At 33.9% G+C, this 27,291-nt stretch overlaps 1 protein-coding gene across 1 annotated transcript; it reads right to left on the bottom strand.

Moving 5' to 3' along the window:
• Window positions 1–1,919: 1,919 nt before the first annotated feature.
• Window positions 1,920–23,214, bottom strand: BCLAF1 (BCL2 associated transcription factor 1). The gene is made up of 11 exons (XM_065888594.1): window positions 23,107–23,214; window positions 21,346–22,257; window positions 19,454–20,119; window positions 19,152–19,321; window positions 16,691–16,796; window positions 15,505–15,589; window positions 12,834–13,009; window positions 11,540–11,720; window positions 10,323–10,469; window positions 4,750–4,962; window positions 1,920–4,584 (listed from the first exon to the last, which is right to left on the bottom strand). Exons 1-11 carry the CDS (start codon window positions 23,208–23,210, stop codon window positions 4,579–4,581), a joined length of 2,766 nt encoding a protein of 921 aa, XP_065744666.1. The 5' UTR covers window positions 23,211–23,214; the 3' UTR covers window positions 1,920–4,578.
• Window positions 23,215–27,291: the final 4,077 nt, after the last annotated feature.

The raw sequence follows: 27,291 nt of genomic DNA, 5'->3' as shown, positions 1-27,291 counted from the left end.
TGGACTACAGTTGATTTACAATGTTGTGTTAGTTGCAGGTGTACAGCCAAGCAACTCAGTTATACATACACATCTATCTATTCTTTTTCAACTTCTTCTCCCATTTAGGTTATTACAGAATACTGAGCAGAGTTCCCTGTACAAATACAGTAGGACTTTGTTGGTTATCTATTTTAAATATATATCATCTACTTTCATTAAAAGGAGGACTCATTATTACTGAATCAGGAAGCTGGGCAACCCTAAGAGGTTACTAAGAAAAATCTGATCCCAATTCTTAGGAGAATACCATTAAAACCACTTACCCAACCCTTTTCAACTTGCAAGAATCAAGATTATCGTCTGCACTTTAAGAGCACTGTAAATCGGCTCACTGTTGTGAAATGCCTAAAACATCCTTGGGAAAAATCTTTATGTACAGATCGTTATAATTAAGACACATTGTTTGGAATTTTTCTCCTAGTAGTGGTGGTAAGTGGCATCCTAATGCCTGTTCTTTTTTAACCAGTGGGATCCATTTTTAAAAGCTAAAGTACTAGGAGGTAATACAACAATATAAAGAAAGCTAGCACACTTAATGTACAACTTTGGCTTCACTTGTGTACCTGACACACTGATCACTACTGAATGCTTCTAAAACATGAGTCCAGCTCATAAATTTACATAACCTCTACTAAAGCTCTCAAGTCAGACAATGGAATACAATAACTAATTTCAATATATTCTTGAATTCAAGGAGAAACTAATAACTTTTTCACTTAAAACTTCATTAACATAGACTCCAAATTTTTAACATCTACCTCAATAAACCGAACAATTAGACCCTTGACATTCAGATTTAACAATAATGGCTTCAACTATTTGAGAACCCTAAATGTATGTAACAGATAATATTCTAAAATTTTGTTAAAGGATGTATCACAATCTACTACTCATAGACTGAGTCTAGTCAAATACAATCCCATGAAGGTGAAGTTTATTTCTCCATGTCCCTTCCCTTTTCAGCAACTTCATAAACTTAGGTCTCTGTACTTCTCTTTCTGAAAGTGAAAGAAATACTGTTCCATATGGAACAAAGTATTTTCCAAAGGGATTCCAGTTGAAAGCCAAAGAGAGGAATTCCCTAGCCGTCCGGTGGTTAGGGCGCTGCGCTTCCACTACAGGGGGCAAGGACTGGATCCCTGGTCAGGGAACTAAGATGCCACATGCCGTGCCCAAAAAGAAAAAAGGAAGAAAAAAAAAAAAGCCAAAGAGAAAAGGAAAAAAGCAACTAACTCTCTTTAAAAATAAATGTCCCTAATAAATAAAATAGCACATTTTTATGTAGGTAACTGGTACATAGTGTTAAAATTACCCAGTATAGTTCAGCATACATGTACAGAGTTCTTACTTCTTTAACAAAGTTTTGAAGGAATAACTTGTCATTTGTATTAGTCAAAATGTATGTCTTAGCACACAAATTTCTGTGAAAATGCGAGGGGCATGATAAGAATCACACCAGATCTAAATCAAAGTGAACAAAGACTAAGTTAAAAAAACAAAAAAAAACACCACTTTTTAGTTATTAACTGACTACTATTTCTAGAAAGAAAGAGAAGTAATGCTGATTTCTCCATCATAATATTATGGCTGACAAGTTCCTGAACAGGAAGGCTAGACTAGAAGTCTGAAATTCCTGTATTAACAATGGCTTAGAATTACCCACTGTAAAATTTCCTGTTTTCCCAGGAGAAAAAATAAAAAATGGGGATTTGAGCAGTTTTATAAAGTATTTATCAACCCTCAAAAAGCCACATCATCCTTGTTAGTAATTTTACTAACAGATAAGCTGGTATTCTAAAATGAGACATAAGCCATTGCCATCAGTTGTACAGAACACACACAGAAATAGTCTCAAAATCAGGTAAACAAACAACAGCTATTACCACTTATGACATTTTATTGGCATATGACAATTTACAAGGGTCCCTGTTGCATTATACATCACACTGAGTAAGAATCAGTTAGCCATCTACATTCATTCTTACTGGATATATTTTTACTCAAATTATAACTGAATTCCCAACACTTGATTTTAACTGTGACAAAAGGGGAAAAACAGTAATTCCTTGAAGTAGGCTACAACTGGAAAAACAAATTTTGCTTTTTTAATTAAAATTCCTACGATGTTGAAAGGTGTACACACCTAAGGACTGAGTCATGGCCTTCTTAAAACAGCTTTCTTAATCCTTTCTGGAAATATCCTTTGGTTCATTTTTATTTTCCTTCTCTAAACAAAAGGAAGTGTGTTAATGCAGGTTATCAAGGAGTTACTATTTTCTAGCACTTGTAAACAAATATCCTTACCAAGAGGAACCATTCAGCTTTTATAACATGTCATGAAGTAGGGTGTTAAATTGCGGTTTAAAAAAATTCACACAGGCTTTTTATATGCTTGGCTCTAAAAAAAGATAACATCCACAATGGCATTCTATTGCAGTGTTTTCACAATCACCCTTCCTACTATATTCTAATAGGATACTCCTTCCTCAATTTTATTTAATAAAAGTAACCAAATCATTAACATATTTGGGTTAAAGCAATGCATTTGCACTTAAAATATAACCTGCTGGTAGGACTTGGGTAGCTTTATTCCTACTTCCTATTAAGCAATTTCTCAGTAGGTTCCCCTTTCCTGTTGTCTTATATGGAAAAGCAAAACTGCACATTTATAGACATGCATAGAGATTCAGTATCTAACCAAATAATAACTGTTAAAATAAAAGCTAAATTTATTTGTATAAAATAAAATGGTCGTGAAAATTCTCCTATGTCAGAGATCAAATCCATGTTGCTTTTTAGCATGTAATTAATTATTATTCTGACTAGGAGAATATTAGTTATGCCCTGATTAATGCAACACAGTTGCTTTGACAGTATTTCCTCTGCTCAAACAATTTCAGAAAGACAAAATAAAAATAACCATGCAATACTTCAGGGTCTTAGGGCCATGAACATCACATATACTGAGTTTTGTTTTCCTGTTTTTCCCGCATACAGCTCTTAGCTAATGCCTCTGACTGCAGTTAAGGTGCTAGAAGAGCACCTGTAAACAAACCATCAGTGAGGATGAAAGAGCCATACACTTAAGATGTTTAAAAGTTTACACTAACAGAATAAGCATTATCTCCTTTTAATGCAAACATAAAAACTAATTCAGTTGCTGAATTAACAAGTGAAATTTGACTACTTTTATATATCTCTAAGAGCAGACAGACTTAAACACTGAAATTTACTATTTTGGATTTTCATTCCTTCTAAAGAGGTATCATCATAAACATAAAAGGCAATTCACATTTGAAAGATTATCTTCCTGAATAGAACCCTTGGGAAGAAAAAGAAAACCCATTTTACAAACTGCAACTGAAATATGGAAAAAAATAAAAAACAAGTTAGATCAATGCTGTGACAAACTTCCTGTCAGATCTTTTTATTGGTGACATATGAAAAACAAGTTACTTAAAATACCACTAATGAGCAGTATATTCTGTTCGCCTATTATTCCTTATGGTTAGACTACAAACTAATGATTTGGCTGTCCAAAAGCTCAAATAAATATGTAAGGTATGACATCAGGTACACGTCTTTTTAATGTATCAAGTTACTCTGCAGAATAACCCTCTTCCATACCAATGCCAGGATTACAGGTTTTGTTCTGTTTTTTTTTTTTTTTTTAAGTCCAAGACGTTCAGTAGGAAGGGAGTTTTTATTTGTACTATTGCAAACCAGTTTCCTCTCTCAAACAATAGCTGATATCTAAGACCATGACTCAAACTTTCAGGGAAGAACAGAAAGAGAAAATTGAATTTTGAACTCAAATAGTAAAGGCTCCTAAGAATGGTTTGTATATAGGCCACTGCTTGCTTTCAGTTAAAAAAAAGAAAGAAGAAAAATATTCTCATACTTTTCAATCTAACTTTTAACAGCTTGTACTTTTTTCACGATTGGCAAAGTTTCTTTTTCCTTCTTAAACATTTGCTGAGGTGTTAAACTAGCTTAGTTTACCAAAATAACAACTTTTTCCATGGTACACTTCAAAAATTAGTCACCCTACAATGTAGTGTGTTTGAATTAAGGAGAATGTTAAACAGATGTATACAGTTAAAATAGTTAGTGTGGTTTCTATAAACAACTGCTATTCAGGGATTTGTATGTAGAGCTAACGTTTACTTCAGAATAAACATTAACAAACAGGGAGGGAAGAGAATCATAACTTTCACAGAGCTGTACTTGACCATATCTTATAGACAAAGCAGAATTACAATGCATGTAACAAAAACAGTAAAAGTATTTTTTTTAAAAGTTGATAGTTACAAATATGGTACGTAACAATTTTCTACTTTATTTCAGTACAATTTTCAACATACAGTCTACTATTTTTCAGGATATTTGAAGACTTAAAACAAAATTTCTCTAGACTACTACTTGCAAACAGTAAAATTTAAGTAAAATGCTTACATTCTTATTTGAAAACAAAAATCATGTAAAAAAATGGTGGGTGCAAGTTCTGTTCTCTGTTGCAATCTCACTTCAGATTTACTATTCCTAAAAAAAAGAGAGAGAGAGAGAGAGAGAGAAAGATTAGCAAAGATATGAAGAGTGAAAATGATCCAAAATAATCATTGTTCCTAAAAATTAATTAACTAACTGGCCCACCAAACCCATACATAAGAAAATATTAAGAATCACTAACAAGTTGGAAATTTCTACCTTTTCTTCTTTGCGTCTGTCCTTCTTTTCTTCATTATTTTCCATGGTCTCTTCTTCATCTTCAACAATCCCGTCCCCTTGATATTTGTCATGAGTCCATTTTGGACTGCTACCTGATTTTTTGAAGTTAAAGCGCCCTCTGCCACGTTGAAAAGTACCACGACCTCTTCCTCTTTTGGCCCAATAATCCACACCATCATCTCTGTCATCATGCTACAGAAAGGTTAAAAACAATCATCAATGAAACGTCTTTCTTGTAAGGAAGATAATTATATCCCCAATCGTAAGTCATGGTATAAATTGTCTGAAGATTGGGAAAATGAGATTGGTACTGTTCCAAAACACAAAACAAAACCAATAAAACTGAATTTTTCAACAAAAACGTACTCCATCATGAAAGCAAACAGTTACATCATTGCTTCGTAACCCAAGCATCTGAGAGCTGTCCAATTTTTTTGGAGAATCTCAACTGCTAAATTACTGCCAATTTTCAAAATTTTTATTTTTGCTTTCCGTTTTTCAGTCTAAGTCCATTTATTATTAATAAGTATATTATACTGTGTATAAATGATAAAATAACCGATATTTTCCCCAAAAAAATTACCTCAGTCGTAAATATGCAACAAAGCATAAAAATATCATTACATTATCAGTAACATTTACTAAATAAAACAGGTGATAAGAATTATAGTTTACATATAGCAACAGATTATAAAAATCCTACTGAGATTTAAATCTAAATCAATGTGTATTACACATCAGTCTTCCTGGCAAGGAAATTTCACAAGCCAAATCATGATGGCGTGGTCCCTAGAGTAATATCTCAACTTCTTTCTTCTTCACTAACCTAAAATACTGCAGTTATTACAGCCCAACCTTAATTTTTCATTAGCTGCATCCAAAAACAGATGTTCCCCAAGTTACAAATTGTTCCTTTAATCAAAACATCTGCAAAACTGAAAAGTACTTGACTTTGTCGATAAGCAGAAGAGTATTACATCCTAACGTACAAAACAAAAAGCCAAAGTTCTCCTGTAATGTAATTTAACTGCTGCCCACCTCAAACTTACTTTTAAGTTTGTACCTACAAAAATGGGAGTGACACCCCTTTATGAGACAACAGGCATAATGCAAACAATGTTGCACACTGTACACAAGTACAATCTACATACATAAGTACAACTTATGGAGTACTGGTATTGATCAACTGTCCAAAAGTCACTAAAACTTTTCAAATACATAATATGAACACATTTTCAAAACATGCAATGTGCCTTTGTGCATATTCATGTAATACAGATCACCCTCCTGAATCACTTGAAAAGTTCACACATGTAATTAACAGACTATATGAAAGAGCCCTTACCCACTTCTAATAATCTAGCTTTATCAAACCAATAAAAGATGACTAGGCAGAGGTGTGCATGACTCAAAGAATGAACTTAGGAACTATCAAAAGTGTAAATTTCAGTATGTCAGAAAGTTCAATTGTAAACCCAAAATAAACTATTTTAAAATAGTCTGACACGCAAAATAATATGCACACACAATTACATAATTTCAGGCTCCCTTTTGGTATTAACACAACTAACTCTATATAGCCTTTATGCTTTCTTGTTTGTGGTGTTTACACAGTATTCCATGGATTTGTAGGAAGAAGCAAACAGTCATTGAAGCCAGAGGCATGGGTTTAAATCTTAACTGAAACTGTGTGACTTTACTTCCTCATTTAAAAAAACCAGAGATAGCCTTGAAGGAACATAAACGATCTGTTAAAAAGTGCCCAGCCCAGTGCCTGACAAGCAAGCAATCAACGGTGGTGATAATGTTTATATGGTGCTTATTACTCATCTAATTCTCACAACAACCCTGTAAAATACTGTTACTAACCCCATTTTAGATATAAAGGAATTGAGGCACAGAGAAATTGAGTAACTTGCCCAAGGCCACAGAGTCAATCTTTTCCACTGCCCCTTATGCCCATCATCCACAGAATACGCTTTCTAGGTATCTTGGTGACAGTAAATAGTTACCGTATGAGGTAGCTAAGAGCTGAAACAGAAAAAGCAGTGGCAAAGCCAGACACTACAGTTAAACTAGCAATTACTTTTAAATATACAATCATCTGAAATTAAAGAAAACAAAAGCTCCAAGATCACACTGTGTTTTTCAGAGGGTATCCCAGCAGCTACCTAAGTGACATTTTGATGCTAAGCACACTAACTTTTTTATTTTTCTTTTCGCCGCGCCAAGAGGCATGCGAGATCTTAGTTCCCTGACCAGGGATTGAACCCATGCTCCCTGCAGTAAAACCACGGAGTCCTAACCACTGGACCGCTAGGGAAGTCCCTAAGCATACTAACTCTTAATCCTCAAATTCTTACATCCAAGATTTTAGTCTTGTTACAGACTAATTAAAATTAATTACTTCATAGATGACAAAGAGGATGTTAGATAGTTATAATACACAGCCAACAATATGTTAACAAAGGAGGCCATATTAGAACCAAGACCTTCTGAATCCTCTGATCTCTTCTGTATAGAATGATCAAGTTTCAAAGAGTGAATTTATTAAAGCGCCTACCCAAACGTCCTTCCCCACAGGATTTTCTCTTCCTCACATGACTTCAACTCAACATGGGAGAACTTGCCCATTTTAGTACTTTTCCACTTGCTCCAACTCTTCACGTACTCTCACCTCTCCAGAGAATTTCAGGTTCTAAAGACTATTATCTTTCCTGGAATACTTATTATTGAAAACATTACCTTATCTTTGCATAAATCAAACTTCTGAGAAGGAAAATTTCAGATTAAGAATGCAACAAATGTTACTATTACTCAGTACTGGAGGAAAAATGATACGAGCTGTAAGAACCTTTTGGAGCCCAAGGCATAGGTTCAAATCCTGACCCCACTCCTACTGGCCATGTACCTTTGGTCAAGCCGCTCAATCTCTGTACCTCTGCGTTTTTCATCTATACAAGTGGAATAGTGGTCCTACCTCAAAAGGACTTCATAAGCATGAAAATAAATTCATATATGTGAAACACTTAGAATGGTGCCTACCATAGTATATGCTCAATAAATGCTATCCATTATTTTTACTAAGTATTCAATGTTTCATTACTCTGGACAAAATTTCCGTGTTTGTCAAAACCTAGGGGAATCTATAATTTTCAACTTCATTTAGTCTCAAATGTTTTTAAATATTTCTATTCTCAACACTAGCTGTCTGAAAAGTCAGACCTATTCAGACTACGCAAAATATTTTAACTTTAAATTCCCAGGTAAAAACCAGAGTTGTCATTCCAAGAGCTCATTAATTAAGAACAAAAATAATTAATTTTGGAAACTGATTTATAAGAAAAAATGTGATGCGTTAAGTTTACTTCTAGTAAGCATTAGTCTGTGACAAATGCACGTGTATGCCTATATTTATATAGAAATGGAGGTTTTAAAACATAACCCAGAATAGCAACATATAAAATGTTAAATAACACTCTTCTTAATTACTATAACGCCTAGCTATGTGACAATAAAAAATAATTATGTCCCAATTTAAGACAAAAACTATGATACTGGAGACTGAAAGAACACCATAGAAAAATGAAGGTCTGGCCTAAATTAAATATTCATAAAATGTTTAAGGGTGCTAAACAATTACTATCTACTTGTTTACCTCTCATTTCCCTCTTAACTTTTTGTCCTTTCACATTTGCTCTATTTGTCTGGCATTTTTACAATCACTCACTCCTCACCCCTCCTTTGCAAGGTTGGCCTTTTAATCTCTTCTGACTGGATGATCTTACTGTGGCTTTGTGACTGAATGATGGCTCCTAGACTTTTTTCTCTCTCGATCTGCATTAGCAACTGCCTACTGCACACTTCCACTTAATTTCTGCCTGGCACTTCAATAACAGAACTTAATCTTCACCTCAAATTAGCTGCTTTCCCCTTTATTCCCTATCTTTGAGAGATTCCATCTTCTCACTACCAACACCCGACTAGTGGCTCCCTGAATAAGCCTTCATAAATGTTCCTTAAACTTTTCTCAAACCTATAGCCCCTTAGTTCAAACAATTATTTCCCAGATATGTTTGTCACAACCATGATTTTCCAAACTCTGCTTAACATCCAAATTTATTAAAGTATTATGGCCTTCTAAAATTTGGCTCCCGCTTTTTCTTAATTTTCCCAAACTTACATTACACCAATCATCTAGCCATCAGAGTACTGGAGTTCTCTATTTAAGGATGTTTCACTCCTGCTTTCTTACAGTACACCTGCTCATCTTTTAAGCTCAAGATTCAATCCAAAATCATCTACAAAGTCTCTTCTAATCAGTATCTCCTTTGCAATAATCCACCATATGTATATAGAATGTTCTCCATTACTAGGTCTCGTAAGCCAAGAATTGAAATATTTATCTTTCCATCTACAGCATAAACAGCAGTCTACTCATAAATTCTTAAATCGAAAAGGAGATAGGTCTTTTAAACTTTTCTGTAACTGAATAAAATGCCTTTCACTTTCCAGACTGTCAACTCAAGCATAAATTTCTCCTCACATGAGCATATGCTGTGCAAACATTATGCTTAACTTTTTCAGACTCTTGGTCACTAAAGTACCCCAAAAAGAGGCAAATGGAAATTAGTTTTTGAAACAGCTACAATGCCCATTCTTCAAACAAAATATAGATCTACTTCCCAATACAGCTCTATAACTCTAATTTAGCTGATGGCATGGACATTCAGGTTTATTCAAATATATTCATAAAAAGCCAAATGAAAGATACATTTCTATAAAATCCAGTACTATTTTCCTCCTTGCTTCGACAAAACAATTAGTCTTCAGAAATAGTCTCTAAAACATGACTTCCCTGAGAAGCTATGACAAAAATGAGTATTCTGGTAATAGTTTTTGGTGTTTTCTCAAGTTTCTATAATACAGGAAAAAACCCTCTTCTCCCATGCCAAAGTGCAGAAAATTTCCATCATTACCTAGAGAATCTTTCAGGACCCACCTCCTCTGGCTTCATCCCTTATAAAACTACTTCAGAGAGAAGAGCATCACAAGGAAGCACTAAATTAATGTGTATCTAGCAACTTTTCCATAATGTAATTTTTCATCTTCCTTTTACTCCAATAAAAGTTAACAGCCTCCTGAGAACCTTAATTACATATACTGTGAAAGAATTCTTCTCCTTGTCTTTCAATTAAACAAATAGCTGCGATGATGAAAAGTAAATCTTAATTAGAAGCTTCTACAACTTTTACCGTCTTATAGACAGATACGAAACAAGTTACTGTTCTTCTCTGAATGTGGCTATCAAATCAGGTATATTTTTACTTTACCCTGATCAGCCCATAGGTGATATCAATAAAGTATAAACAGGACTAAAGGGACCCACATTTTCAAAACTTCAAAATCATCTGGGTAATGATTTATTTTAAAAGTTTCCTATATGATGGTGAAATCTTCTCATAGTAGTGGATACCTGTACTCAAATGTATTCACCCAGTATGCTTTGAAAATTAATGCAAACCAAATAAACAGAGATTTCTAACACCCACCAAGAAGTACTTCTTGCTCTTTGGGGTATATTCTGGATCCCATTCCTCTTCCTTCGGTCTCTTTTGAAAAGTAGTATTTGAGTTGTTTGGACCAGTATTTGTCCCAGCAAAAACTCCTCTGGCTCTTCCTCTGCCTCTAATTCGAAACTGATTAACATTAACAAAGTTGTTTAGTAGTGAAATCAAGAGGTATTAAGTTACATGCAAACTCTAATTTTACTGCAGTAACAAAAAACATTCCCTAATTTCTTTCCTAAATCTCAACTTCATGGCCACTGAGGCCAGTAAGGAGGCAAAAAAATTCTGCCTACTGAAAGCTGAGTAGGTTAAGAAGAAATGCAGTCAACCTAATTAGTTAACAGTGCAGTCAGAATACTGCACTTTCAAGGCCTGAACTAAAAGTTTTAAATAATCAAGTTGGTTTGTTTCCCTTCTACTAGCCAAAAGAGTTGTCTAATTCCTAACACTAACATCCCAAGTGTTCAACTACACCTATCACCATACAGGCAAAGCTCTTCTCTTTCCCAAATGATCTAATTAGTGAACCCCACTAATAACAAACTGGATACTTGCTCAAGGTAGGAATCTGAATCTAGAAATTAAAGAGTCAAGAAGATGCACTACTATGAAGTCATTAAATTAACAATTTTAACAAATTTATGGAAACATGGGAATAATGCATACGCTATGTAGAACAAAAAGAAGATATAATTTCTGTGACTGATACACGGATAAACAAGAACTTGAAGATAATAGGCAAAAATGAAAATAGCTGTCAATACAGAGATGAACATATGGATTTTTTTGTTTGTTTCAAGCCTTTTTTCAAGGACTAAGTGATTAAAGAAATGGATCTCAATCGCTAACTTTGCTTGACTCTTGGGTCTCTAAGCACTATGTCAATGTTAAGAAAAGTTATCTAGTTTATATAGATGCTTCTAAATCTCAAAATGGCATTTTATTCTTTTAAAATCAGGCAAAACATTTATTTTTTACTTTATATACGAAGAAAGCATCATCCCAGCTCCAGCCCTTCCTCACTCCCCCTAAATGGCATTTCTTAGTGACGATGTATCAAATACCATTTTATTTTTCAAGCCTATACGAGTAATGACTCACTCAACAGACAATGTCTAAAACATATATTTTACTTTCCTTATGTATAGCACTCTTAAGTGAAGTTCTACCAAATGATCAAAGATAATTTTATTACTTACAAAGGTTCCTCGTGGTCGGCTAACTCCTCCAAAGCCTGAGTATTCTTTCAGTTCATGGTGAGTTTTAAATTCTTCTTCTCTTTCCTTCTTACTCTCCTTTTCTTCTCGAGAACTGGGAGAAGAAGGTGATGCTGAAGAGGATGAAGATCGAGAATGATCTTGCTCTCTACTTTTATGTTTACTGCAAAATAAAGCAAACAAAAAATGTGTGCTATTTTTTAAAAAGATAAAAAGACCCCCTGTTGAATCTTATAATAAGAGGGATATTTTTCAAGTCAAAAATACTATCCCCTATTAAAATTATGATGCAACTAAAATGATTGGGTGTTAAACTCTGACATAGTCTGTTTCCATTCTCCTTCAATATTTGTTTTACATGACTACTGAAAAACATGGTATGACATGCCAGTTAGAAACTAGCAGTCTGGCAACTTCAAGAATAAGGTTCAGTTCTTCAATATTTTTAACTTATTTTTATTTTAAGGAAAGGAAGAGAAGAGTAGGAAAAAGTAAGAATGGTCTTAAGGCCATGTTTCAAAATGAATGCAGTTTGTACACCCTGGGTGAGAACAGTTGATATCGTTTAGGCCATAACTCCGTTATTGAAATAAAAAGCATATGACATTACAAATACCAGTCATAAATTAAAAAACACAAGTAAAATGCACCATTTACCTAATGAATAGCAAGGAAAACAATTATCTATAATACTTCTTAGTATTCCTGTTGTTTATTTGACTCTATGATGATCAATTTTACATGATTCTAATCCAACACCCGAAAAGGTCATACCTGCGATAACTCTTACCACTTCTAACAGTATCCATGGAAACATTACTTTGAAAGACTAATACACATTGCTATTTCAAAAAAACTAGTCCTTCCTCCCCCCCATCTCTCCCATGTTAAACCACTAGACATGAGTTTAAAATTCTTGTACTCTGGGTGTTATGAGTTGAAAAAGTGCGGAATCAAGCATAACGAACCAAAGTTCTTACACAAACTGTTTCTAGAAATGCACTGCATTGAAGTCCAACCTCCTGATGTAGCCTGGATAATAGGACACATTAATTTGTCATTTTTTTTTTCAGTGTTAGCTTGCTATTCCAAAGTTTTTGTCCTCATCCACCATAAGCCGTGTAAAAGACAAATATATTTTTGCTGTAAAACAAATAATTTTAATTGTTTAAATTTAAACATTCGATTACACAGTCAAAATTGAAAGCAATTAAGCTGACAATTATTAAAGGCTAATTAGAAGCTAAAACCTAACTCAGACAGTTTTAACAGTTACCTGTCATCTTTGTAAGATTTGTATTCCTTGTAATCTTTTGGAGTTTTTTCCTGCTTTCTTGATCCACTGGATTCCCTGGAGCCCTTGGAATCCCCCCGTTCTTTACTTCTTTCTTTTCTCCGACGATCAATGTCATGCCGAAGATCAGCAGAATCACACCTTAATTTTTTATCTCCCTATAAAAGACAGATATAAAATACAGATTTCAGGGAAACTATAGGGACAAAAATACATATATATGTGCATGTATGTACGTGTGTGTGTGTGTGTGTGTGTGTGTGTGTATACACACACACACAAAACCAAATTTTATGCCAGTTTCTAAGCTGGCATTTTAGTATCAGAAAAGAATGAGTAACATACTACTTCCATACTTAGTTTTTGTTTAAAAATGTACTTGATGTTTTCACTAAACATTTGTGTACGCAAGTATAATGGGACTGGGGAAATTATTAAAAGGTAAATCATCTTGAAAATGTCATAGGCTTTTGTTCAAAGCAATCTATAATAAACTCTCATACAGTAAAATGATACAATTATTTTTGTACTCAGCACATCGTCATTATCATCCTTCATCCTTCAAAATGTTTTTTTATATAGTTTAACAATGATAGAGGTTATACTCAGTTGTGGGTGTAGCCATCTGCCTATAAAGCTAAGGGATCCTAAAGTAATGGTTCTCATTATTTAAGCCTCGTTGTCATCAAGCTCTTCCCATATGAGTTGACCAACCCAATAAAAACCACTTCAAAAGTTAAGTATTCTGTAATTTCCATAACATGCAAGCGTAATATGATTAATGAAACCAACTGAGGTTGAACAAGGGTAGAAACAAAGCCAGAAAGATATTATTCCCAATCCTGTACTCAGTATCTGGGCCATATACTGCCCTTTCTCAATTCAGGTATTGCAACGGACATTAGTTTAACTGGGTCACAATTCACCTCCTTCTTGTTCCATTGCTTTTTCAAATACTATATAATTTAGGAAGATGGAAAGAGGCATCTAGGAATGAAGAGAAATTATACATCAGTAAGATGCTAAGCAATGTGGACATCCTTGCTACTATTCAACAATAAGTACTTACTCTGGGAAGTCTAGCTATAATGTTCATAAACATTCATATCTCCAAATGATACCAACTACTCACCCATTTGCTCCCACTGTAACAAGAAAAATCTAATCAAGAGCAAAAATCTTCCTATTCACCTAATAATACATTATTACCAAGTCCACAAGTAAGAATATAAGTGAAAGCATTTTGTAAAGGCCAAACTATACATATATATATATATATATATATACGCATATATATATATATATATATAAACTACATAGTACTAAATATGTTAATTGTTCACTCAGATAGGAAGATAAAGGATAAAAAGCAATGTCATATCCTCTTGTCCTTCCATTAGTTATCACTATTTTCTCTCCTCTCGATCAAAATCGGTCTGAGTAACGGAGAGAAGGAAGATACTCACTCTGTCAGAGTACAAGAATAGACTAAATTGTGGGCAAAACAAAATTAACCAACATTGAACCCAAGGTATTGAAAGTAAAAGCCAAAATTAGCACTCACTTCTCAGAATCTGGTTTTCCAAGATTAATGTGCCCCATGCAAAGAAACCACTTTCTTCCTAAGCTCTAAATTTCTTATCTAATGAATTAATCGCATGCCTAATTAAAATGATTATATACTACAACCATTAATAACAGCTTCTAGTAATAAAAATGTCAATGTTTTCATAACAGCCCAATTATTCAACTCTGCAAGATAGATGTATTCTCACTCTTCCTATTAGAAAACCAATGTCCAAGAAGCTAATTACTTTCCTAATATCACAGAGACAGTACTCGGTGATGGCCAGAATTGGAACCAAGCAATAACGCTTCCAAGTTCCCTAGCCTTTTCACTACAACAGACAGTTGCTCCCTTTTAACCTTGCTCCACATTTCAACTAGACTTTTATGGACTGTCATATAATCTACCTTGAAAATGTCAATTTCAAATTATCAATTAGTCAGAGTCCCTTAACGACTGAATTCCATACTCAGAGTCCTCCGACCCCAACGCTAGTAATTCCAGTCATTCAGACTCCTTTCTCAAGTTTAAAAGCATTCTTCCCCCCAATCCACAAAAACTGTAACACAGTTTTTGTTCCAAATGTTCATTTGTAAACCAGTTCTTAGAATGCTTATTTCTTAGTCCAGATCAAAAATGCCCAGTAGCATGGAGATTACTTCTTGTTCTCTCTGTGAAGAACCTAGAGATATTAATTTAGGCACACATAAATCAAGGAATATTTATTCTGGCTCATCCATTTCACCTCTAACAGAAACCCTAATATAATTTATATCTTTGCTTTTATAATTTTCCTTTGTCTACTCATTGATTCTTTGCCCTTTTCTTACAACTAGTTTCTTCCTTTCAGTAGCATTTAAAAAAAATTATTCTTGGTTTAACTTAGATATATAGTACAAGTGTCAGCTTAATTTCTTCTAGGAAAATACACTATATACGCTACCATAAATATATACATAATGTATTTACAAGTTACAGATGATATCCATAAACATTCTGCCTAAACAAACTATGCTTATTAGTACAATATCATTAACTAAGCTGAAGTTAACATGAGAAAAAAAAAAAGGTCCATTCAAAACATACCTTTTGATTTTCTTCTTTAAAAACTCTCTCTTCCCCTGCTAAACGCGTGTGCTTCCTCAGGGCACTTGGAGAGATGTCAATTCTCCTTAATGTAAAATAAAGTCTATTTGTAGTCACATTAACTTTATGGTTCCACAAATTCCTAAAATTGTCCATTTTTGTAAAGGAAATACTAGACAGTTGTTTCTCTCCCAGTTGTCTAATTTAGCACAGCAAGATTATTAATCTAATTCCTAATAGATAATTAAGAAATAAAAACTATATTAAAAATGAATTAAAATGCTTCAACCAAATTTTTATATATAAATGAAGCCTGACCTTTTAAGATATCAAGCTTACTTTAACCATCAAAAAAAGGAAAACATGTTTTGATTAAATTGGACATTATCATTTTAAGTGTTAATCATCATACAATTATAATCATTGTGTATCAATGAATACACAAATAGGATTATTTGTTCTTAAGTATCTCCAATATTTTTACAGATTCAGTAGATCTTTAGTTTTATTCTGTGCCCCTCCTTGCCTTTTTAAGCTAGTGTCAGTTTCATCTTCTCAGTGCCTCTTCAGCAGTGACCACCAAAACCATACCTACTTTGTATTAAGCACCGAACTAGATACTTTATAATCAATACTAATTGTCACCACCACCCTGCAAAACAGGCACTGTTATTCTTGTTTGTAGACGGGAAAAACTAATGTTAAGCCATTAAATAACTTTTTTATCACAACGCAATTAACTGAGAGAGCAAGGACTGGAACATAACCATCTGACTTCAACATTCACGATCTTTTCATGAAAAACAATTCTACCTTTCACTAAGCATTTTAATTTTACAAACTTACTGGAAGTAAATCGAATTCAAGGGTTACTTACTCTAGGCATCCAACCCCCTCCCAACATACAGATGTTGTAACTATTTAATTTCATACTGGCAAGTGATAAGAATTAGTGTTTTAAGTTCTAACAACCAGTTTAAACCAAATAAAACTGAAAATTAAAAAGAAACAGTAAATTACAAACTTTTCAAGATTGGAAATATATTTATTCAAGCTACAAATCAAAGTTCGTTTGTGTCATGACATCCATGTACTTCCATATATCTTGTCTAAAGTTCCAACATAAACTTGTTTAAACAGTGTCTTCCTATCAAAACAACATTTTTACATGCCCAGTATACATTACCTGTGTATCTCAGGGCTCTTTTGCCGGGCACTATGTTCTTCAGTGGCTTTCTGATACGAGGTGAACCTCTCGTTTAGAGTCACTGCAGCTGATTTGAAGTATTGCTCTGTTGATTTAGGAGAAACACTGCCCAGTTAGTTCTTTACTTTAAGAGCGATTTTCATTTGAGACAGAAGGGCATGTAGCAGGTGAAAAGAAAATAAAAATACTCAAGAAACCTAGCAGAAGAGAACCAAGTGTTACAAAGAACTCCTACCCTGTCCCTTGTAACTTCTTGTACCTCAACAGGTAACTGATGCAAAGTTCCTCACAGGTCCCTGTCAATATTGCATATAAACCAAGAACAATAAATATATTAAATTGAGTCGCTAATTCCATTTCAATAATGCACTACACTTCCTCAAACAGAACAAAAAGGAACAATATGTGAATGTCCTTAAGCCTTGCCAATATGAACCAATGAAGTTAACTTCAAGTAATCATTTGCAGGAAACAAAAAATGCTACGATAACTACACAGCTAGTTTTAGTAAGCTAATCAAAGTATTTCAGCAAGAACTATGTTGACAACAAAAACTGGATTTAAGAAAAAACTGAATACTGCCATTTCAATTGGAAAAATATTTTTTAAATCAATTAACACTCACTAATTACTCCAAAACTCTGGCATCTTGGCAAACCTGACAGCACATTTGATATTATTGTCTTGTCTTTCTTTTAACAACTTTAAAATTAGTAATAGCAATACTGATTAGTTTTTAAACCATTTCAAAATATGCTGTAGATGTAATATAGAAAGACGTATAAAGTCATGAAATGTTACATTATGAAGCAAGCTATCTGCTTAACAGGTCAACATACATCTGTGTCAACTTACCGCCCAATATCCAGCACATGTCTCATAACCAATCATTAAAACTTGAAACGGCCACTACAAGGGTAGTGCCTCAATCATAATTCCATGAAACCCAGGAATTTGAGCTAGCAACTCAGTTTTTATGCCATTTTTGCCAGGAAGACAGAAGATTCAACTTTGCCTGTATCTTTCAACAGCTATTTTACTTTGAAACATGGATTTGCCATTTCAAAACATATTCCAGGACCTAGTTACAATGAAAAAGAAAACATCACTGGGCATTTTCAGCTCTATGTTAAGTAAGAGCTGTTCAGATCGGTTGCACAATACGAATAATGAAACATAACTACAATTCTTTTTTTTTTTTTTTTAAAAAAAGGAAAACGAAAAAGGAAAAATTTTATGAAAACCTGATCTCAAAATTCACCAATAAATTGTAAAATGTGGAGACAGGTCAAAAAAAGGTGAAAAAAGAAAAAATGTTAACGTTTCATATTCTATGCACCACAGTAATATGGTCATAAACTGGTTCACAAACCTAGTTATAGCCAAATAACAAAACTCTTTTGTTACTATGTTTAAATAATTACAGTCAAAATGAAATTCATTAACTAGTCACTGTTTTGAAATATCAAATGCATAAAGAATTTGCTAAAGGCAAGTTTCAGCTATTATGAGTTGTTCTCACATCCAAAGACAAACTTTTCAGAAACGGCTTTTCAGAGCAACAGCCATGGAGATTCCTGGGTAAGAAACTATTTCAAAGTAAACTGCCTTTCAAACACAAAAACAAAATAATAAAAACAAGTTCTATTTGCCCAAAATGTCACATGCTAAAACCTTTGAAAATTATTAGTAACTTTGAAACTAAAACTACATACTAGTGAAAATAGAACATCACTACTCAGTTGAAACGAACACCCTTATCAACCCCAGGACCTAAAGAAATGTCATAATGATTATCCTAATCAGTCACTATTCACAGAATCACTACTTATCCAACATACTTATAAATTTCTTAAAATTTTTCCCCTTTAAAATTCCTAATAATGTTTTTTCTTGTTTATTTATCATATAAAAAAGCCAAATATTTAACAAGTTAACTAATACAAAATTAACACAGGAAATTAATACTGTTTTTCCCCACTGGTTTCAAGTTTCTTTAAAAGTTAAAAAGAAATTCTTAATAATAACAATACTGCCCCACTTTGTTATAAATCCAATGCCAAGAGTACATTAATACAAGTCCCATGCATGCAATCAAAGATAATCTGTAAGCACCCTGCACTTCAAATACAGTATTACGGTACATTTCAAAAGGCATTGTATAAATTTACGTCATGTTTTACCATAATACAGATTTTTAGGGTATGTTTTAATTCTATTTAGCATTTTAATCACTTTATTAAATATTAAAAATCACTTTATTAAATAGGTCTTAATGTTAACCAGACTGTTGTCTCTTTCATGTAGTGCTATTTTTCCAAAAATTTAATAGTCTATATATACTTGCTAGCCCTGGGGTGCATTAATCATTACACATAGCTGTTCATTTTTTTACTTACAAGATAAATTTAATTCACGATAAGAAACATACTAAACATACCTTTAACATGATGAACCAAGGACACAATGTGTTGAATAAATGACTCTGAAGTGCTTTTGCTGGCCTGTGGCAACTTAATGTGGTCAAAGATGGATCGGAATTCTTGCTCCTTCTTGACAGAATGGACAAGTGTACTAGCAAGTAGCCTGTCTTTAGTCAAGGAAGCAGGTCTGGAGCATATCGGTAACAGACACATACAAACAAAATATACCATTGGTTTGAATATGAAAATGGTTAAGTACATTCAGAAAATAATTAACTAACCACCCACAGATTATTTATTAGGTATCAGTGTGGATTACCTGTTAGAATCATCAAGAGGAACAGGTGCCATTTTGAGTTTGACTTCAGGACGATGAGAATCACTGGCTATCATTTTGATCCTAAGTGGGCTCTCCTCTCTGAAGGTAGACTTTTCTCGTGCATCCAGATTCTTGTGTAGAGGGGGACTGTAATCAAAGAGGTCTTTGAGCTTTTCAGACTTTACCTGCTCAGGTGACTGAGTTTCTTTCTTTACTGTTATTCTTTCAGAATTTTTGTCGTCTTCCTTGTGCTTATCTTTTGTAGTGCTAGGCCTTTCCACTACATATCCAGTCTCTTTAAGTTTATAATTTTTTTCTTCTCTAAATCCATCACTTTCTCTATTGCCTTTCAATGAAACTTTGGACTTGTACTTGGGTCCTTCCTCCTCAGTATTCCGGTGAGATGCAGTAGCAAAATTTTTACCCTGATCTGCAAGAACTGACTTCCTGAACTGTCTATAATCCTCTGTCTCCTCTGTGTCATCCCCTTCCGAATCATTAAACTTTTGTTTTCCAGACTCTTTATCACTGAAGTAATCTAGAGCTTCCTGATCTTCCCATTCTCCCTCTGCCCTCCCTTTCTCTGATCCTTTCTCCTTTGGAGCCTCTTTATCCCTGGTATTACCCCTATCAAGCAGGAATACTCTAGACTCTTCATCTGTGAACCTGTGAATAAGCAAAGAAGAGGATGGTAACTCTGGATTGCATTCATTGCAGATCACTTGCATACTTAGTTGTGCTTCCCAATATCACAGGACCAGTAATAAGAGGAAAAAACCCTACTGAAAAGTGCTTTTTCAGATTCTACTTTTAAAAAGCATTTAAAGCAGCCATACAGCTTATGTACTGAGTTTTTAAATAAATTTACATATTAGACTTCCCAAAGTTTAAAAAAAGTAAAGCCATTCTCAAAAACCTGTTCTATTTATAGTCCACAATTCTGCACTAACAAATCCAGATTCTAGAACATACAACACAGCTTAATTTCTGAGGCGAAGAACCACTAATAAACAATATACTTATCTATTAAAATTCTACTTATGATTATACTCAAAATCTCAGACTATTTCACTCATCTAATATAAATAAGAGTTCAAAAAAGTGGACTTCAAGGTAATTAATATTAGATATTTAATAGTCTATCTAGGTCACAAAATAGTTCATATATACTTTGCAGTAGAAAATGATGCTTTCTGGCAATATTAAGTAGAAACTACATATCAGTCCACTAAGAAAATTTTAGATTGTATAGCACTAAACCATAAATAGCATGCTTGCAGTGTTCCCTCACTTGTAAGTCAATCACACTACCTTAGCAACCCATTTTCATTAAGCTTTTTAGTAACCTTTAGCAATGCTTGAAATTAGAATTCAAACCAAGTATCTCTGAAATGTTTACTTGAGTAAGAAATACCATTTATTATCTTTTCTACAGTCAGGCACATTCGTTAAAAACTGGCAGCTGGACTGTTTATAATACCACACAAGAACATGTAATATAATTGCATTATTTATGTAGGTCACTTTATAATGGTGAAGAGTACAAAATAAGCTAACACTTATAAAATTAATCTGTTTTTACAACATGTTAACCATTAGTTATGCTTTATGCTACTCAATTTCTCATTTATATTCTCAATTCTGGACTGACTAAAAATGGATAAAATGAAAAGGAGGAATATGAATTAGCTTCATAAACATTTATTAGAATACTTCACTTCCAAAGTTAACAAGATATGAATAAAACCAACTTGGAATTACCTTATAAAGGAGGAAGTCAGGAGTAAAAATAGCTAAATACATATCACAATGCAATTTTTAGCCTTAAAATCCAAAAAGAATTCAAAGATCAGAAGTATTAATATTATAATCTAAATTCTCTTAGTTCTTACCTTTTTAAGAATTTTCCTGTCTTTGCAGTTTCCTGATCCCCACCATCAGGATAAAATGAGGAACGTCCCCTAGCCTCATCTCTTGGAGCATTCTGTGGTGTGATTGTCTTTGCAGGGCTTCTTCGTGAAGGGATGTGATGAATTGGACTATTCTGAGAAGGACTGTATCTACTAGATCCATTTCCAACAGAACCAGACCCAGACCTTTCAGGACTATGCTGAATGGAATGTGAATGCTGAGAGGGGGTGTTTTTTGCAGAGTGTACTGTACTGAGCATGGGGGCATCAGAGCAAGATGAACTCTGACTAGGTGGTGTAGCAATTGGTGAAGGACTATGGGGTGATCTGGGACTATTATCATATGCTGAAAGGCCAGGCCAAATATCACCAGATGTGGCTGATGATTTATTAAACTCATCAATAGATTCAGATGGGTCATGTTCAAATGTATCTTTCGGTTCCTCCTGTGATTTGTTTTTCAAAGGACTCTCTTCTTGGGGCTCCCCTTCAGCTTTTTTGGTTTGTTTTTCCTGAGACCCTCGTCTTTTAGAGACAGGAGACTTGCTATACGGGGATGAAGAACGAGAAGAGGATGATCTTGGAGACCTAGATGATCTATATGACCGGCGAGATCTGCTTCGGGACCTTTGAGAAGAAACGGATCTTCTTTTTGGACTCCTGGAACGTGAACGACCTCGTCTAGGACTCCTGGAGTGTCTTCTATTCCAAACAGGTCTATATCCACCTCGATGATATCTACCTCCTCCTCCTTGATAATACCCTCTACCCCTTCCTCTGTACCCATATGGTCGTCTCATTCCTCTATTATTTCTGTAATCTCGGCGATAATCTCTAGAATACATGCGATCTCTACTACGAGATCTTGAATATGTCCTGGAACGAGACCTAGAACTAAAAATGAAATAAATATCAATCCAAGAGAAATAAACAATTACATCCTACCATCCCAAATACTTCTGGTTGAATATAACACGTAAATAAAGTGTCAAAGCCAAAAATGTATTATTTTTTAAAAAGCCCTCAGTTATACGAAAGTAAAAGTTTACTGTTTTCAATGAAGAAAATCTCAATTCTAAGGTAAATATTGAGAAAATAAAGGGCTTAGGAATGAAGGCACAGAAAACGGGAAAAAATTGACAATAGGACACACTAACAAATTACAGTACCTTTATGCAGGCACTTAAAAGTGATAGTGTTAAAAGAAAATGTAATGCCATGGAAGAATATTCACCAGTGAAATACCATTGGCTAAATGCATGCATAATAAAAACTTAGGCCTAGAAAAATAGTACAGGAAAATTATAAACAAGTATTAATTCGTAATGAAATTATGGTCACTTTTATTTTCAACTTGTGGTCTCTATTTTCTATGTTAAGTATGTATTACTACTTAAAGAAAGACAACCAGAGTTTATCATTTTTAAACAATAAACCTATTGAGACCTCAGAGTCAGAAATGAGAAACTATGAAACAGTATGCAAAGACTGCTTACTGCCAAATAATTCTTACATTATCCAATTCATCTCTTAACATTATAGCAGTTCCCGCTTATCTGCAGGAAATACATTCCAAGACCCCCAGTGAACTAACCCTAAAACAAGGATAACAATAGATCCATTCACAGGGTTCTTTACAAATAAAACATGTTAATGAATGTAGCATTCTGTGTAAGCACTTCATAAGTGTTAGCTGATATGATTATTATCATTATTTAAGGAATTAAAAGCACAGTAATTCACCTGTATCTCTTCTTTCTAGAGTGTGATCTTGATCTTGATCGTGAACTAGACTGTGATCTAGACTTTGATCTTGAAGAGTGGGATCTAGAATTGGAGCGACCCATTTCTTTTCTCCTAGTCAAATGAGAGAGCGAAAAAGGTTAAAATCACAATACAAATGAAGATGTTTCAATTATTTAACTTATTTTCGGATACAAATTGAATTTACAAGACGTAAGTTTCTCAAAGGATATTACTCATCATTATTCATATGAGTACTAAGACAGTCAATTATCCCTAACTAAAACTGTATTTTCACCTACATGACAGGTACTGTATAGTGATGACACAACAGAAGATTTCTATGGACTGCCCCACCTATGTGCCTCAATCCAAAAAGGCAGCAGCTGCAGAAGCCAGAAAGAGCAATGATATCAGACTACAGCAGCATGTTAGATGTTATTCCATGCCCAATACAAATGCCTACCTCTCCTGTAAAAAAGATAAATAACATCAGAGTATTACAGATAACGAACCTGAAAAAAAGAAAGTACAAGTGGCGCAATACTAAAAAATATAGAATAAACCTACCCGACTGCCATCATAAGTGCTTTATGGCCTTGAAATGGGACTAAATTGACCACTCCATGTATACAATACTGCTTGGAATGGTGATGGATAGTCTCCTAGTAGAATAAAGGTCACTAAGTCTGAACAGCTGGAGCCATGGCTCTGCTTTCAATAGTCATGACTGCAGAATAAAAATGGACTTATGATGTGACAATGCCTAGGTTCACCCTGTAGCCTTCTGGTGAGAAGATGAAAAAGGATAAAAGATGAATAAACTGAAGAGATTGCTGCAAGAAAGAGATAATTTGGAACTACAAGAAAAAGAGAACTTGGGCACCAGTATTGTAACTTTTCTAAACACTACCTAGTATCTAATACAATAATCAGACCTCACAGAAATCAGTAACAGGACTAAATGATTTATAAGATCTACTCCTCACAAAAGTAAACATATACATATGCCTCCCAACTTTATTCCTGCTACACTATTTCCAAATTTCCACTAACTTATACAAAATAAGTAATTTTTTCCATAAAAAACAACTCATTAAACTTTCTTAATAGCCTGCAATTGCCATATATTTAAACCATTTCTCCTACTACCAAAATGTTTTAGGGCACTTATTTGACCTACCTAGACTTTGCTCAGTATTATGAAATACTATCTGAAAGTACTAAGATGAGCTGAATTATAGAGGAGACAATGATGTCTGCATACTTCCTCACCGAAAAACCACATAAATGACAAATTGAAGGGGTGTCAAATATTTATTTTAAAACAAAACATATCTATCTTCAAAGAGACAAATACCAGCTTTGTCTTCTCTCACTCTTAATTCCAAGTAAGTTAGGAAATACATAAAGACAGTACTCTCCTCAGAGTTATAGTGAGGATTAAACAAGTTGATACATGTAATATACTGAAAACAATGCGTAGCACATAAGCAATCAATTTTAATTACCTTAACACCCACATAAGGGGAAAAAAGCTAAGTTACAGAACTCCTCTTGCATGCATAAAGGAAGGTAGTTAAATAAGCAGAGTTATTTTGTCGTTTTATTTTTAAATAACTTTGTGTGTTCTGAGTCTTTAAGCAGATGTGTTTATAGAAGTAGAAGCAGGCACACAACCTAGAAGCAGAAGAGATAGACAATCTTTTCCTTAAAACTATCTTTTAAAATCTGGCTTACTTCATACAAGCCACCAGAAAGCCCCCAAGAGTTTCAGACCACATCACTTTTAATCAGTCTAAATCATGAGTTCAGAAGTCATTTTCTTAAATAAGCCAAAACTGAAAACTAGGATAAAGGATATTATTTACCTTGGGTTTTATGCAGGATCAAGCAATCAAGTGAAGTCTTTGAGATACTGTAAAATTCTTCCTGGAGAGAATGTTCTGAGAAATTAAATTCTAAATTCAAACTCCTAGCAAAGATAAAAAAAAAAATATGAATTTGAATTATGGTAAATTAAAAATCCACTGTTTACAAGGCATCACACTCAACACTGCTATAAAAAACTCTTAATAAAGGCACTAAGTATTTCAGGGAATGGAAAACTGATTAAGGAAATAAATTTTTAACCACAAAAGCTTAAAGGAACTTAACTTTTTTTGTTTCAATCAGAATGCAGCAGTGCATTATGAAACTGAAGCACCTTTAATTCAAACACCTGAATTCTAATTTTAGCAATTTGGGCTTTAGAAAACAGAAGCTATGCTGTCATCCTATCAGAAAATTCCAAAGTGGCTGGCATAAGTGGCCATCTTGGTATATCAAAACATGTCGTGTATCTATAGTTAGTATTCATAACGCTACAGTTTGTAACTTAACTACAATATGAGTTTATTTTAGTGCTCTGCTATTGATCTTATTCTCTCCTGGTCACTTCCTTTCATACAGTTTGGTTTCATTTGAAGCTGTTTTTTTAAATTCGTGTTAACAGCCATCACAGTAATTCTAATTTTGTGCCTAAAAGCATTTTGATACATGTACAGATGTTCCAATAAAAGAACAGCCAGTAGATGAAACAAATATCTATTGGAAGCCAATGCTCCTCCTAATTTACCATTACTATGCAAATAAATTTAAATTCTGCACAGACTATTAAGTAGTTTCAGTATTTACTGAAAAACTTAGCCTAATGAATAACATTCAGTGATTATCAATTATGTGCAAAGAACAGTCAAAAAACACTAGGGGAGCAGAAACTAAACAATTAACATTGTACATGCCTATACTCAAGGAATTCATAAACCAGCCTGAATGAAAAAAGACATTAATATGAGAATCTGTGAATCTTACCAAGTTATCAATCTAATGAAAAATGTAGTAACAATGAAAATACAAAGTAGAAGAAATTAAAATTAAACTGGTAAATCAAGAATATGTCCCCTAAATACCCATGGCCCTACAGCTGAGGGGATTAAGAGATCTGAGCTTTCAGAAACTTAGCAATTAAGGGAAATACACCAAAATAAAAATTAGCAAAAACAAAAGGTCATGGATACAGAAACAAAAAGATTTCTAAAGTCCTTGCATGTTTAGTTTTAAAAATATCAAATCCCCCAAGTGGGCAGAGGAAAACTCTCATCATCTAAATTGGTGCGTTGTTATGAAACTTTATGCTGACCTAGAAGTCCAATACTACTGATTCACTGCTGGAAGTGATACAAGGCTCATTTTAGCTAACACTTCCCCCAAACAATTCTAAAAGGCTAATTTTAATTTCTATATATCCAGAGAAGAACCAACTGCCAAATCTCTCTTTACTCCAAGTGATGATTTTCTGAAGTTCCAAGAAAATATACACTAGAAATAGCAGTGAGGAAGGAGGGGCTGTAGGCTGTTAGACTAGTAGATGAGACATACATTCTTGTTCACAATCTATGAATACATTCTCAAGTATCCATACCAAGAACTCAATGATCATATATAAAATGTCACACAATATACTTAATAATATATAATGTAAATTATATTTAACATTTAATAATATATTAAGATAGTACAAAGACTGTAATCTGCTCCATTTCTTTTTTTTTTTTAATGAAATCTATGTACAAAGCACTGTGCTAAATATTATGGGAGACATAACTGTAAAAGGTCCCTGCCCTCCCAAAAACAACTGAAGAAGAACAGAAATCAACAAATTACACAGCAAATTTAACTACCAACCATGTGCCCAGAACTGTGCTAGGTGACTTTAAATAAAATCACCTGACTTAATCCTCATAATCTTATAAACTACGTATTTAACCCCATCTTTCAGATGAATTTAAGCTTTCAGAATTCATATGAATTTACAACAAAGGTGGCTATCACAAGCCAGGCACAACTATTCTAGTGTAGGAAATATAACACTTTAAGTGAGACATTAAGTTCCCTACTCTCTTGGAGCTTATGTTCAAGCTAGGGGAAGAGAGAAAACAAAAAAGTAATATGTCAAGAGGTGAAGAGCAGGACTACTACAGTGGGTCCTTGAACTGTGTTTAAAGAGGTAACAGTTAAGCTAAAGACAAGGAACATTGCAAAGACCCAAGAAAAGAAAAGCATTCTAGGCAAAGGACACAAATGTAGCAAATTCAGGACAAAAAGACCAGTAAGAAGGTTGAGGCGCTGTGATCAAGGAGAGGG

Source organism: Phocoena phocoena, chromosome 12 (assembly GCF_963924675.1).
Source record: "Phocoena phocoena chromosome 12, mPhoPho1.1, whole genome shotgun sequence".
Taxonomy (NCBI): Eukaryota; Metazoa; Chordata; class Mammalia; order Artiodactyla; family Phocoenidae; genus Phocoena; species Phocoena phocoena.
Note: the sequence above shows the minus strand (reverse complement) of the source record. Positions and strands in the feature narration are given on the sequence as shown.

Coding starts and splice junctions, on each gene's coding strand:
- BCLAF1 (XM_065888594.1), bottom strand. CDS start 23,210: ATGGGTCGCTCCAATTCTAGATCCCACTCTTCAAGATCAAAGTCTAGA. Junction 16,797..19,151: donor CTTGGTTCATCATGTTAAAG/GTATGTTTAGTA, acceptor CTAAATCAACAG/AGCAATACTTCAAATCAGCT. Junction 10,470..11,539: donor GCCGACCACGAGGAACCTTT/GTAAGTAATAAA, acceptor AATGTTAATCAG/TTTCGAATTAGAGGCAGAGG.